The following is a 14754-nucleotide window of genomic DNA, read 5'->3' on the forward strand; positions in this document are numbered from 1 at the left end:
ACTAGGGAGTTTTGGGAAATTAAAATCAAAGCATCTATCATCACAGCAGCTAGTTCATAATACTCAGGGTGTGGGCAACTGAAGACACAATTGCTAATGTGCAGTGATTAAACTTGGGAACAAACAAACAGCCAGTATTGTAGGAATGGCAGAATCTCCAAAGGATTGTCATACTCGAGGTAGTACAGAGATTGGGCATAGGCTATCAACTCATTTAAACACAGTGATCTAACAGTTACAATCAGTCCCAGACTAATTTAAACAAAATTGCTCAAGCTATTTAAAACAAAAATTGATTGGCTTTACAAGGGATTGGGAAATTAGGATTTCTGGTGTAACAGGTCTTATGGCCGCTTTCACCATTTTTTGTGATTGGTGTAAAAAAGATCAGTGAAGACTTTGTGAACAAATTAAGAACTTATGAGGTTGCTTAAAATCACAAATTTACTTGTACAGTTGGTTCTGATACAACGCTATAGTTCGGTTCTCGTGCGATCTCACGTTATAAGAAAATCGAGCAATAGCTGTGCCATTTAAACTAATGGGACTGGAATCATGTTATAGCCAATACAGGTGAGGAAAATTCACATGCTACAAATAGTGGTCTAAATCCTTCAATCGCGTTAAAGCCAATTCATGTTGAAGAAACATCTGTTATAGCTGAATCAACTTAATTCATTTGTAAATGGGTGAATTTGTTTATTACTATGAAATTATCCCTCTATGCCACATCCTTATTGTTTAAGAAATAGCAAAATGGAGAATATTCAAAATCCTGAAATCATGATGACAACATTGAACAAATCCTCTTGTGATCTATACGGATATTTCTGCTATAACATGTGTTTCATTAACGCGAGTTGGCTGTAACGTGATTGATGAATAATGGACGCTGTTTGGATAACGCGAGCTTTCTGCCATACAGATATAGCGATTTTCTATAGCTCTAGGTCACACAAGAATGCAACTATTGTGTTATAGGAGAACTACCTGTGTTCAGTTACAAAACCATGGATAGTGCAGAAGTAATTCCCTACTTATAATTTGAAGAATGAACGGTTACTGGGATTTCGCTGAAACCTTTTGAGTCTTATTTTCTTATGTACTACATAATTAACTAATTAACTATTCAATTATTGTTTGGGGTTGCTTCCACTTATATTAAGGTGATGTCAGTTCCAATCTAGAGGAATTTTATTTTATTACAAGAGTGAAAGGTTACCAGGACTTTGCTGAAACCTTTTGGGTCTCTTTTTTTCATGTGTACTACATAATTAACTGATAAACTATTCAATTATTGTTGAGGTTGCTTACACTTATGTTGACTTGATGTCAGTTCCAATCCAATTTATTTTATTACAGTATTTATATATTTACAGTATGCTGGAAGGGGCAAATTGCCTATGGTGGATTGGGAAACTATGTTAAAATGTATGACAGGAGACAGCCAATGGCTAACATTTAAAGAACTAACGCATAGTATATAACTAAAGTACATTCCTTTAGTATGAAAAACACAGCAAGGAAAGTGCTCCAATTGTGGATAACAAAAGAAATCAATGATTGTATCAGATCAATGTAAAAGTCCTATAAAGTTGTCCCAAAAGGCGAGTCCAATGCTTGGGATGGTTTCAGGATTCCACAAAGGAAGCCCAAAATAAAAATAAGAAAAGGAAGACAGAATAAGATTAAACTAGTTAGAAACATGAAATCGACATATAAAAGTTTTGATAGATATGTTAAAAAGGAACAAATTAGCAAAACAAATGTGCATCCATTACAAGCAGTGTCAGGAGAATGTATAATAGGGAATAAGGAAACAGCAGCTAAACTAAGCAAATACTTTGTTAGTCCTTACACAGGAAAACATAATTCTAAAAATCCTAGGAATAATGGAGAATCTAGGGATGAGCGGAAATGAGGATGTGTTAAATATTAATATTGGTAGGCAGATGGTACCAGAGAAATTATTGAGACTTAAAGTGGGTAAATCACCTGGACCTGATGATTTTCTTTTTTATTCATTCGTGGACATGCTTGTTGCTGGCAAAGCCAGCATTTATTGCTTATCCCTAAGTGCCCTTGAGAAGGTGCTGATGAATCATCCCCTGGGACAGCTGCAGTTCACGTGGTGTAGGTATGGCCTTAGTGCTATTAGGGCAGAAGTTCTGGCTTGGAGGAAACTTGAAGGTGGTGGTTTTCCTATGTATTTGCTGCCCTTGTCCTTCTCGGTGGTAGAAATTGCAGGTTTTGAAGGTGCTTTCTATGGATCTTTGGTCAGTTGTTACAGTGCATCCTGCAGATGGTATACACTGTTGTCTCTGAATAATGGTGCAAGAAGTGTTCCATCACATTCCTAACTTATGCCTTGTAAATGGTGGATAGATTTTGGGGAAACAGAAGGATGAATTATTCACCACTGAATTCCTACCATCTGTGTTGCCCTTGTAACAATAACAGTTATATGGTTGGTCTAGTTCAGTTTCTGTTCAATAGTAAGGATGTTAATAGTGGGGGATTCTAATGTTCTTATAATTCAGAGATGGCAATGATATTGAATGTCAAGGGCTGATTGTTGGATTCTCCATTTTTGGCGATAATCATTGGCATTTGTGTACCATGAAAAGCTGCTTATCACTCCAAATCGAAATATTATCCAGGTCTTGCTAGATTTGGAGACAGACTGTGATGAACATTGTGCAATTATAGACTCAGAGAGTCATAGAGACGTACAGCACAGAAACAGACACTTCGGTCCAACTTGTCCATGCCAACCAGATATCCTAGACAAATCTAGCCCCATTTGCCAGCATTTGGCCCATATCCCACTAAATCCTTCCTATTCATATACCCATCCAGGTGCCTTTTAAATGTTGTAATTATACCAGACCCCACCACATCCTCCGGCAGCTCATTCCATACATGCACCACCGTCTGCATGAAAAAGTTGCCCCTTGTTCCTTTTAAATTTTTCCCTTCTCACCTTAAACCTATGCCCTCTAGTTTTGATTCCCCAACCCAGGGAAAAGACTCTGTCTATTTACCCTATCCATGCCCCACATGATTTATAAACCTCTAATAAAGTCACCCCTCAGCCTTGGACGCTCCAGGGAAAATAGCCCCAGTCTATTCAGCCTCTCCCTATATCGCAAACCCTCCAGCTATGGCAACATCTTTGTAAATCTTTTTTGAACTCTTTCAAGTTTCATAACATCCTTCGTATAGCAGGGAGACCAGAACTGCACACAGTATTCCAAAAGTGGCCTAACCAATGTCCTGTACAGCTGCAACATGACCTCCCAACTCCTAAACTCAATGCACTGACCAATAAAGACATGCATACCAGATGCCTTCTTTATTATCCTACCTGGCTGTAACTTTCAAGGAACTATGAATCTGCACTCCAAGGCCTCTTTGTTCAGCAACACTCTCCAGGACCTTACCATTAAGTGTATAAGTCCTGCCCAGATTTGCCTTTCCAAAACGCAGCAACTCGCATTTATCTAAATTAAACTCCATCTGCTATTCTTCAGCCCATCTGATCAAGATCCCATTGTACGCTGAGGTAACCTTCTTTGCTGTCCACTACATGTCCAATTTTGGTGTCATCTGTAAACTTACTAACCATGCCTCCTATGTTCCCATCCAAATCATTTATATAAATGACGAAAAGCACTGGACCCAGCACTGATCCTCTGGCACACCACTGTCACAGGCCTGCAGTTGAAAGGTAACTCTTTGCCACAACCATCTGTCTTCTACCTAGATACCCACATCTGACGTTATGATAGAGGGAAGATCATTAGTGAAGCAGCTGAAGATGGTTGGGGCTATGAAATTACCCTGAGGAAATCATGTAGTGATGTCCTGTGCCTGAGATGATTGGCCTCGAACAACCACAACCATCTTCCTTTGTGTTTTGCATGACTCCATACAATGGAGACCTTTCCATGACTCCAAATGACTCCAGTTTTGCTGGGCTCCTTGATGCAATACTTGGTTAAATGATGTCAATGATGCCCTATTTCCCCTCTTGCATTTAGCTTTTTTGTCCTTATTTGGACCAAGGCTGTAATGAGGTCGGGATCTGCACGGCCACAGGTAGCCCAAAGTGAGTGTCAATGAGCAGATTATTGCTAAGCAAGTGCTGCTTGATAGCATTGTTAACCAACTCTTCCATCACTTTGCTGATGATCGAGAGTAGATTGATGGGGTAATAATTGGCTGGGTGAGGTTTGTTCTCCTTTATGTGGATAGGTCATACCTTTTAAAATTTTCCACATGGGGTAGGTGTCAGTGTTGTAACAGTACTGGAACAGCTTGGCTGGGATGCACTAATTTTGGAGTATAAATCTTCAGCCTTTACAGTATCCAATGCTTTCAGCCCTTTCTTGATATCATGCAGAGAGTTGATTTGGCTAAAGACTGGTACTTTTGATGGTGTCAAGATTGAGATCAAGTGACCCCATGTGATCTCCCAAAGACTACTTTAAATATTCTGTGCTTATATTTACACAGTATGTGGAAGATACAGCATTGAAAGAAATCACTGGGCTACTTATATACTGCATGTGTGTCCTTTTTATTTCACCCTTTCGTTATTCATTATAGGTAGAGACATGGTAATGTACATTTTATATATATCCTTTTAAGTAACTTAAAAAGAAACTTACTCAGCAGGAATTTGGAATACAACTAGAATACACTAGTGAGGAAGATACAACACCTGTCAGAGTTGATTACCATTTGGTAATTGAGTCTACCTTTCAAGCTGCATAACGTTTGCAAATCCTATTGCATACCAGCCATTTTACTAGATTATAATTTTACTAGATTATAAGTAATGAAAAATGTAGATACCTATACATTTCAACAACCATTTGAATATTTTGTAATATAACCATATGTTTGTCAGTCTTGTTTTGTGGACAGAATTAATTTTATCACAGGGTAGGGTAGTCTCTGATCTTAGCTGTAGCACCAGTGCCACCCAGTGAAAAGTAAAGAAACTGCCCTATACTATTCTAATTCCTATAGCATTGTAACCAAGTTCTAAAATAAAACAAAGAACTGTGGATGCTGAAAGTCTGAAACAAAACAGAAATTGCTAGAGAAAATCAGCAGGTCTGGCAGCATCTGTAGAGAGAAAACAGAGTTAACATTTCAGGTCCAGTGACTCTTCTTTAGAACTGATGGTACCGAGGAAAAGCTGGTTTATATGCTGGTTTATAAATTATTGAAATTGATATTGAGTTTTGAAGGCCACAGGGTCCCCAAATGGAAAATGAGATGATGTTCTTCCAACTGCGCTGCAGCAGGCCCAAGAAACACGCTGGTGTGTTGAAGTGGCAGACAATAGGAAATGTGGGGTCATTTTTGCGGACAGATGTAGGTGTTCAGCAAAGAGGTTGCCCCATCAGCATTTCATTTCCCCAGTGTGGAGAAGATCATTAAGTTCTATCCTGTTCTTATCCAAGATGCACACACATTTGCAATCAGGAAGGATCACTGGGAGCAATTAAATGTGCAATCTATTACCAGTCTCTAATTCAAGAAACTATTTGTTGCTTTCAAACTGCTGGTCTGGTTATGATTGTGGACGTGTTAGGAGTAGTCCTTGGATCTTTCTGGGCTTCATGTCTATCATTCACTTGACTTGATGTCCATCATGGAAGCCACTAACTGTTTTTCATTTGTTTATTTTTTCTTGGCTGGCTTCACTGTTTAATTTTCTTTCTTTAAACCTCTACTTATTAAAAAAAAAGTATTAGCTTTTGTCTCTGAAACATACCTGTCTATGCACTATTTCTGAGAAGTTGGCCAGAAATATAAACTGTTCAAAGATGCCTCCCATCCCGCTGTCTATTTGGCTGCTGAGAGGTCCAAACAGATAGGGAGCAACAGGTCCAAGTTATCATACTTTCTGATTTCCACTTTGTGCAAAACAGAGAAACTTTTAAAAAATATCCACAAAGAAGTTACATAGCAACTTTGCTTAAGTAGACACCAAAAATAATACTGTTTGCTGCATATTTTTCTCTGCTCAACAGAATCTGTGATAAAGTTGCACTGCAGTAATTATTGATAAATCTCAGATAACTACGAGTCATCATTTAGATCCTATTTCTACAGCTAACATTTAGTTAATTTTGAAGTTAATGACACATTATCCTAAAAGATATTATGAAATCCTTCACACTTCATCACAATACCAAAACCACTTCTGCTGACATAGAAGATCCCATGATGCTATTCGAAGAAGAATGGGGGAATTCTTTTGATATCCTTCAAATATTATCTCTTAACCCATATCAATAAAATCAATTATCTGCTTGTGTCTCATTGCTGTTCTTGACTCTTAGTATGTGCAAACTGGTTCTAGCATTTTTCTACATTACAACAGTGAATATAATTCAAAAGTACATCTTTGGCTGAAAAGAATTTTGGGATGTCCTGAAAAGCATTAATATAAATGCAAATGCTTTCCTTTTATTTTATTGTTGTATAGCTATCAGATGTTCTTACATTTTAGAGCAGCAGTTCTTTTACTTCCTGTTGCACGAAACTGAAAAATAGAGACACTTTCTTTCTGTGCAGCAGCCAAAATCAAATGTATCTGTTTTTCATAGAGTTCTGTATTCATGTCTGTCTGTGACTTGCTGGTGAAGTAGTAGATAATCTGGGCCAAAATGTATTAATGGATGAAGTACTTAATCATTAATGAGGAGATGTTCTAGCCAGGGATGAAGACCTCTGCTAAGTCAAAAGCAAAGTATAATAAATATTGAAGCACTTTTTGATGTCTTCCACAGTCCAAAAAGTAGTTATTAACATAAAATGTAAATGAATGAAGTTGTATAATTAATTGATGACGAACAGTGATATTTCTCCCTCTTACCCACAAAGACAAAGCTTTATAATTTTGTTAATAGTATATTATGGATTAAACAAGATAGTTTGCCTGTCTATTTTTAAATTCTCCATAAGCCATTGCATTTGAATCATTCTATTAAAAATTACATCTTTTCCAAGAGTGTTTGTGCATAGGCTACAAACTTTAATGGTGTATTATTCGTACATTGGTATTCCTTGGTACGTTTCAATAAATGATAGCTGATTTTACAAATCAAAAGTATAAAATGCTGGAAATACTCAATACATCAGGCAGCGTCTGTGGATACAAAGAGTGGAGTCTTCCAAGCCAAAGAACACTGTGGCCATATGCAAGAAATTTGGAAAAATTGTGTGTGTGATTAGCAGTAAGGAGATTCCTGATGTTGAGAGCAAATTGTTCCATATTCCAAGCAACGTTGAACAGCGAGAAGAGAATCTTCCCAGTGAACAGTGGTAGGCCTATTTGCACGTATTAGCATGCATTCAGATCTCACAATTAGTTAGTCTTGCCTCACTTAAAGTTAGTTTCCCATTCTTCCACCCAACAGATAGAAACTAGGTGTGGTCAATTCCCAACATGAAATGGCATTGTGCATACATTAGCCTCATCACACCCTCATGACACATCTCCAAGGCATGTACAATGTTTCTACGCTTCAATGTTACACATAGGAGTGCACTGGCACTTTTCATTATAAAGTGCTACCAGAACACTTTGCATACAGGGACAAACACCATACAGATGTGGTGTATAGGTAATAAGGCAAGTTTGGGAAGATAAAATAAGAAATCTCACTCGGCCTCATGCAGAGAAAGCCTCCATGAAACACAAGAAAATTTGCACTTGGCCAATTTCTGGAAAAATTTTGCCCAGAATAAATGTTTCAGATCAATGTAGGAAGAACATTACCTCTGTTTCTCTCCACAAATGCCGCCTGACCTGCAGAGTATTTCTAGCATCTTCTGTTTCTATTTCAGATGTCCAACATCTACAGTATTTTGCTTTGTATTTACTCATATCACATTATGTTTTGACCTAGTTATCAGCATCATGACACCTCAGATCCTTACCTTTATTATGAGAGGATTGGCCAGCATGGAATCCCTGATTTTCCCAACACGATCATTCTCTGACCACTGTGGAGCAAGCATCTCTCCTTCTATCTCATTAATCAATAATAATGATGAATTTTAGATTCAAATGCTCCCTAAGGCTGGCTCACGACTGTTGAATGACTGCAGAGGCCAACTTTGCTGTCTGACAAAAGTTGGACAAGTTCCCTGTGGGGAGAAAAAAGCATTTGTGAACAATTGAAGTTATAATATTCCAACATTCCCATTGAAATTGAATCAGTGACTTTAAGCAGATTTAGTGAACTAGACAGGTTTCTAAAACATGTTTCACTGTTGTTAGTAGAAACCACCCAATTTGAATTTATTGGAACATTATCTTTTATTCTTTATTCTTTCAACGGTGTCCCTGGCAGCAGTATTTTTTAAAATCTTCCTTGAACTGAGTGGCTTGCTAGGACAGTTAAGAGTCAAACACGTTGCTGTGTCTGGAGTCACATGCAAGCCAGTCCAGGTAAGTTTTTTTTATGAGAATTGATAGTTATCTCCATGGTCACCATTACTGATATGACTGGTCTCGAGATCAGTTTCCAATTTCAGATTCATTAAACAAATTTAAATTCCACAAGTTTTCGGGGTGGGGTGAGCCCATGTCCCCAGAGCCACAAGTAACCACAACAAAGCACTTAAAATCTTAACTTCAATCCCTGTTTCCTTCGGTTGATTCATCGCATAAACTCAAAAGTCCATTAACTCTGACATACCTATTTTTCCTTAACTATTTTACCTTAATTTAGCAGGAAAGGCAGGCATTTAAACATATCTCATTATTTTAGATGTAGAGGCACCTTGAATCATCCGTTACGCAGATGGTTTCTGCTGTTAGGAACCTATTGTCGTGGTAACGGTATCCAAGGTCTAGATCGTTGCTAAGGCTTGCTGACCTCTAACCTTAGGTGCATTTCCGCTTCCGTTACAAAAAAACAGTCTCTAAGCTTCGTAAAGGAACTGGTTGTTGTTTAAGATTCCGAATGGTCCTGGATTTTCCTTGATAAAGGCGTTTGTCAGTGTTTAATAACTACAAGAGAGTGGATATATTATGTTTCGTCGCAAATTGTCTGAATTTATAGTTTTCGTTGGCCCGCAAGTGGAATGGAGGCGCCAATTTCCTGTTGAACATGCTGCACCTTCAGCGCCAAGTTTGGAAAAACAAATTTTATATTTTTAAAGATGAATTGATTCGCACGCTTTTTAGTTGTTGAAGCTGAGCAAAAAAATCCTGGACGCATCTACAAAGGTAGTAAGTATGTCTAAGGTTTTGGAGTAGTAAGTATCCATGGAGAAATAGAAAATATCTTGTACAAAGTTTCAGTCTTTCTTCATAGATGAGGGCGAGTGAGCAAAAAACTTGAAACAAAATAAATGCTCCAAATAATCAGGTCAGGCAGCATTTGTGGAGCGAGAACGGAGTGAATGTTTTAGGTTGGATACTTTCGGGCAGACGGTGGCATAATGTTAATATTTCCTAACGGTTAATCCAGAGGCCCTGGCTAATGCTCTAGAGACATAGACTCCAGTAAGAAGTCTAGAATGTAAGGCTAGTCTCATTGATGGTGATCATACAATTATCATCGATTACTGAAAAACGCGCATTTGGTTCACTAATGCCCGTTCAGAAAGAAAAATTGCCACTTTTACCTGATCTCACTTGCATATGATTTCATTTCCTCAGCAATGCCTTTGACTCTTAACTGTCCTTTGAAGTGGCCTCAGTAAGAGGGCAGTGAGAAATAGACAGCACGTGATAGCCTTGCCAGCAACGTCCACATTCCATAAAAGAATAAAGAAATCGGACTGGTTTTAAATGAATCAGGATTAAAGACAAGTACAAGAGGGAGTTGATGTAATGAACTGGGTTGCCCATTTCCAGACCACATTATAGGCTTGATCCAAGCATGGACAATGGAGATGAATTCGAGAGGTGAATTGAGAGTGACTGCCTATGCCATCAAGACTGCATTTAACTGACGTTTCATTGAGGAGCCATAGTAAAATTGAAATTAATAAAAATTGGGGGAAAACTGCCCATTGATTGTCCCTAGAACAAAAGAAAATGGTTTTTGTACTTAGAAGCCAATCATCATAGAATCCCTACAGTGTGGAAACAGGCCCTTCGGCCCAACAAGTCCACACCAACCCTTGGAGCAACACACCCAGTCCCATCCCCCTATAACCCACCTAATCTACACATCCCTGAACACTATGGGCAGTTTAGCATAGACAATCCACCTAACCTGTAGGAGTGTAGGAGAAAACTCACGCAGACACCGGGAGAACGTGCAAACTCCACGTAGACAATCACCCGAGGGTGGATTCGAACCCAGATCCCTGGCGCTCTGAGGCAGCAGTGCTAACCACTGAGCCACAGTGCCGCCCTACAAAGGCTGACCCGATCAGCGAGCACTCTTTTTTTTTTTGTTTTGCTGAAACCTGAGATTGAACCAGGGACCTTTAGATCTTCAGACTTAATGCTCTCCCAACTGAGCTATTTCGGCTGGTCTCCACCCTCAATATTAATACAAGAATTCCTCAGGGTTGTGTCCTAGATCCAACATCTTCAACTGTTCCGTTAATGCCTTTCCCCAGGTCATCTGATCAGAAGTGGGGATAGACATTTAGGGATGATTGCATGATGTTTAGCACCATTCATAACTCCTCAGTTACTGAAGTAATGTATGGAACACCATCTGGATAAGATTCAGGTTTGTGCTAATGAGTGGCAAATAACATTCATGGTGCACAAGTAGGCAAAGACCCTCCAACAAGGGAGAGCTTAAAAAACTGCCGGTGACATTCAATTGCATTATAATTGCTGAATCCCCTACCATTAACATTCTTGGGGACTGCCATTACGCAGAAACTTAACCAGACTGACTTGTAATGACCGCGACTGCAAGAGCAGGTCAGAGACTCTCAATAGTTGCTTCCCATGATTGCGACCTGTGCCATCTAGAAGAATATGCATGAGAGCACCATCACCTGCGACTTCCTCTGCAAGCCAGACTAATCTGACTTTCAACAAAGACCAAGTTGCTGGAAAAGCTCAGCAGGTCTGGCAGCATCTGTGAAGGAAAAAACAGTTAACGTTTCGGGTCAGTCATCGGACCCGAAACGTTAACTCTGTTTTTTCCTCCACAGATGCTGCCAGATCTGCTGAGCTTTTCCAGCAACTTTGTCTTCCTTCCTGATTTACGGCATTCGCCATTCCTTTCGGTTTTTATTCTGATTTTGAACCACATTACCATTCCAATCTTGATTAAAAGTCTGGAACTCTCGTCATAAGATCACTGCGCATTTGTACCACATAGACTGCTGTGATTCAAAAAGACAGCTCACCACCTTCAGCAATTAAGAATGAACAATAAATGTCAGTGATATTGATATACCAGGAATTAAATACAAAATCATCAAGAAAGTTTAAAAGTAGGCAATGATGTCAGGGAATGTATAAATAAAGATTAAGGAGCAAGAAGCTCCAGAGAGGATGAAAGATGAATTCTGTCGGTTGGGAGGAATGGGAATAGTTTTCAAGGTTAAGGTAGAAAAATGCTGAAGTTTCATGAATCATTGAACTTACCACAGAAAGGGATGAACTAATGGGGAAAAAACTCTAATGTTAATCAAATAGGCAGTTTTAAGTTTCTTTAAGCTGTGATTTGTCTGGGTGAATAGTGAATGCTATGGCTATACGAAAGAGAATCTGCAGCATTTAGCATTTATAAAAACCTATTTAGTTTTAAAACAACGTATACTGCAAAATGGCATTGTCTTGATGGTGATACCCAAATGAAGGTCGTGTGATGTGTACAATAAATTTGCTGTTACTATTTGATGCCCTGTGGTGAAACAGAAAATCCAAGATCTAGACTTCACATTGTGGAGGATTATTTGCTCAAGATATGCAGATGTAATTTCTAGATTGTAAAGTTTCACCCTCAGCCCTTATTCATACAGAATACTTTTAATACCTTGTAGGTCCAACTTGCAATATGAATGCATTACACTTTATCAAAATAGCAGAGTAATTTTGAGAAATTAAGTCTCAAGATAAAGTGGTGGGCTAAGTTTTAAGCAGAGTTTAAGACTTTGAACTAGAATATCGGGAAGGGACCTTGTGAAGGCAGTGTGCTGAAGATTGTGTCTTTTGGCCTGAGTTGAGAACTAACGTGGTGACTGCACAGTAATGATGGTGGCAAAATTCCAAACAAAAAAAAGAAACTTTGCCAAATTTAATAAATCACAAGTTAAGCCTCAACTAGAGCGCTGTGTTGTCTAGAATGGGGCATGCTTTAGGAAAGAATTATTTAGAAAGGGTACAGGGAAGAGATGCCAGTACTATCAGTTCAGTTTCATGGAGAGATGCAGGAAGCTGCAGTTGTTCTCATTAGAGCAGAGATGGGAGAGTTGATATCGGTGTTAAAAATCATAAGGCTTTTGGTAGAGTAGATGCTGAGAAAACTAACTGATTTTACTGACAAGCGAGTCAGTAACTAGAGTGGGCAGATTTAACAAAATTGGCCAAAAATCTAGAACGGAAATGAGGATTTTTTTTTGTTCTGAAAGTTATGATCTGAAATACACTACTCAAAAAAATGAAAATAACTATAATAGTGACTTTTAAAAATGAATTGGATAAACTGCAAAATGGAAATTATGTTACACTGAAAACGGTGAATGGGACTTATTCAGTAGCACTTTGAAAGAGCTGCCACAGATGCATTGGACTAAACTGCTTCCTACATTGTTTGATCCTACAATTAAAGCTGCAGGAATTCTGCCCTTAATGTCAAGCAAGTATCCAGTGGAATATCTTTAAGATTTTTGTATTAAGGGAAAAGATAGGGATGTAGAGCTCGGAGTCATCAGTTCCTGTGTAGAAACTGAACCTATACTTCTGTATATCTTCAATGAAGGCCACTTAAAGCAGAAGGAAAAAGGACCAAGAAGCTATGGAATCTTTTCTCTAACCATCTTGGAGGCAGGGGAATGAAGCCATCAGAAGCATTATGCATTTGTTGTGATAAATATAACAAAGCCAGGAGACTGCAATGCAATGAAGTTGATTCACTGTGTGATGTTAGAGTCAAAGTTGATGAGATAGATGACAAAGATAAACAATAATTGGTGGACACAGTGGAATAGTACAGGCAGAAGTTGATTTCATAATTATGGAGGACAAGCTTTATTTTTCTGATCTCTGGGAAAGGAAAATTGTCTTCCTTATGTTGTTTGGCCTTGATGTGAACTTGAGCTCCACACTAACATATTTGATTCTTAATCGTGCTCTCAAAAGACTTTACAAATTACTCAGTTGTATCAAACCTGAGAAGATACACCATTAGTACCTTCCACTAACACCTTTTCAGAGAAATTACGGATGCGCAATAAGTACTGTTTTCAACATTTAATTAAGGCTCCTACTTTCTATGTAGTGTACCCTGGATTTTTTTTTTTATTTGCTCATTGGATCTGGGTGTTGCTGGCTAGGCCATCCCTAATTACTCTAGAATAGGTGATAGTGAGCTGCCTTCCTGAAATGCTGAAGTTCATGTTGTATAGTTACACCCACCGTGCTATTAGGAAGGGAGTTCCAGGATTTTGACCTAACGTGTAATAGTGAAGGAACAGTAATATTGTTCTAAGTCAGGAGGGTATGTGGCTTGATGAGAAACTTGTAGATTGTGGTATTTCCATGAATCTACTGCCCTTCTGTGTGCTGGAGTTTTTGGGTTTGGTAGGTATGAAGGATGAAACTTGGATGGAGTACAGCTGAAGACAATATCAGGCTGCAGGAGTTACTATAAAATTCTGAATGTCTTTTATTACTCTTGTCATTTAACATTTAGATGTTACATTGGAGTCTGGGCAACAGCCATAGAACTGTGCAACAACAGGAAATAACTGTCCAATAAAGTGCTGCTGATTATACAGATGTGTAATATATTAAAATAAAGTTTTGAGGTGGTTTTTGTGTATAGAATTGGTGAATTTACAAAAGGATCGAGGAATTGGTAGGTTTTGCTGTTCGTTGGTTTAATTCACCATCTTAATAAAATTCTACATTAGCGATCTATTTCATAATGTGTCACTTTCCTGTGCTGGATTTGGGAATTTGTGCAACAGAATATTTTGAATGATCCTGTTGCAAATGCATAAAAGAATCTCTCGATAATTTGGCAAGGGAGGAAAAAATAATTGAGCTTTTGTATCCTGCAAATGCTTGTTTGTTTAAGACAATTTTTTTCCTGTTTTTAGCAATAAGAAGATAACCATCAGAGAGGCAGCAGCATGATGTGAGATTTACAACACAAGAAAAAGTGGAAGCACAGTGACAACATAAAGAAAGAAGCATTCTCTGAGATCACTGAAAGATGATTTTCCAGAAACTGCTACCATAGAAACTGACCAAGAGGTGCAGGTGCCAGGTTAGCAAAACCTGGAATAAAGAAACAGAAGAAGACCAAAAAACAAATCTGCATCATTAGGTGGGGGGTAGTGGGGGTGACAGTTCAAAGACTGTTACAATGGACACTGAACAGAATTTAAACACTCAATTGTATGTAGGTAAAAGTGAAAAGAAACGTAAGAAGAAAAAGAAAGAATATTCTGCTTTGTTGTCGCAGTATGATAATCTAGAGACTTTTCCAGCAGACACTGAACAAGATTTAAACCATTTCATGTTTATAGGTAATAGCGGAAAGAAACGGAAGAAAAATAAAGACTATTCTA

The 14754-nt window shown here is 38.3% G+C and overlaps 2 protein-coding genes and 1 non-coding gene across 8 annotated transcripts in view; 1 reads left to right on the forward strand and 2 right to left on the reverse strand.

The window, feature by feature from the left end:
- Positions 1-9729, reverse strand: part of cfap77 (cilia and flagella associated protein 77) — a 177883-nt gene extending 168154 nt beyond the window's left edge. Inside the window, exons 1-2 of one of the 6 annotated variants that reach the window (XM_048613676.1) lie at positions 9664-9729; positions 7966-8175 (exon numbers count right to left, since the gene is read on the reverse strand). In XM_048613676.1, the coding sequence (XP_048469633.1) occupies positions 7966-8046 (81 nt within the window). In that variant the 5' untranslated portion in view covers positions 8047-8175; positions 9664-9729. Of the gene's footprint in view, positions 1-7965; positions 8176-8729; positions 8960-9663 lie in introns of those variants that run through there. The other 5 variants (XM_048613674.1, XM_048613673.1, XM_048613675.1 and 2 more) reach the window with 5 other exon arrangements.
- A 191-nt stretch (positions 9730-9920) lies between these two features.
- Positions 9921-14754, forward strand: part of LOC109935023 (transcription termination factor 1) — a 28366-nt gene continuing 23532 nt past the window's right edge. Inside the window, 4 exon segments of the mRNA XM_048613386.1 lie at positions 9921-9946; positions 14479-14512; positions 14514-14747; positions 14750-14754. The exon segment at positions 14750-14754 is cut by the window's right edge and continues 1619 nt beyond it. Coding sequence (XP_048469343.1) covers positions 9921-9946; positions 14479-14512; positions 14514-14747; positions 14750-14754 — 299 coding nt within the window.
- Positions 10447-10520, reverse strand: trnaf-gaa. The gene has a single exon. It is a non-coding gene; the product is annotated as a tRNA-Phe (tRNA).

Source organism: Rhincodon typus, chromosome 28, assembly GCF_021869965.1.
Source record: "Rhincodon typus isolate 14 chromosome 28, sRhiTyp1.1, whole genome shotgun sequence".
NCBI lineage: Eukaryota > Metazoa > Chordata > Chondrichthyes > Orectolobiformes > Rhincodontidae > Rhincodon > Rhincodon typus.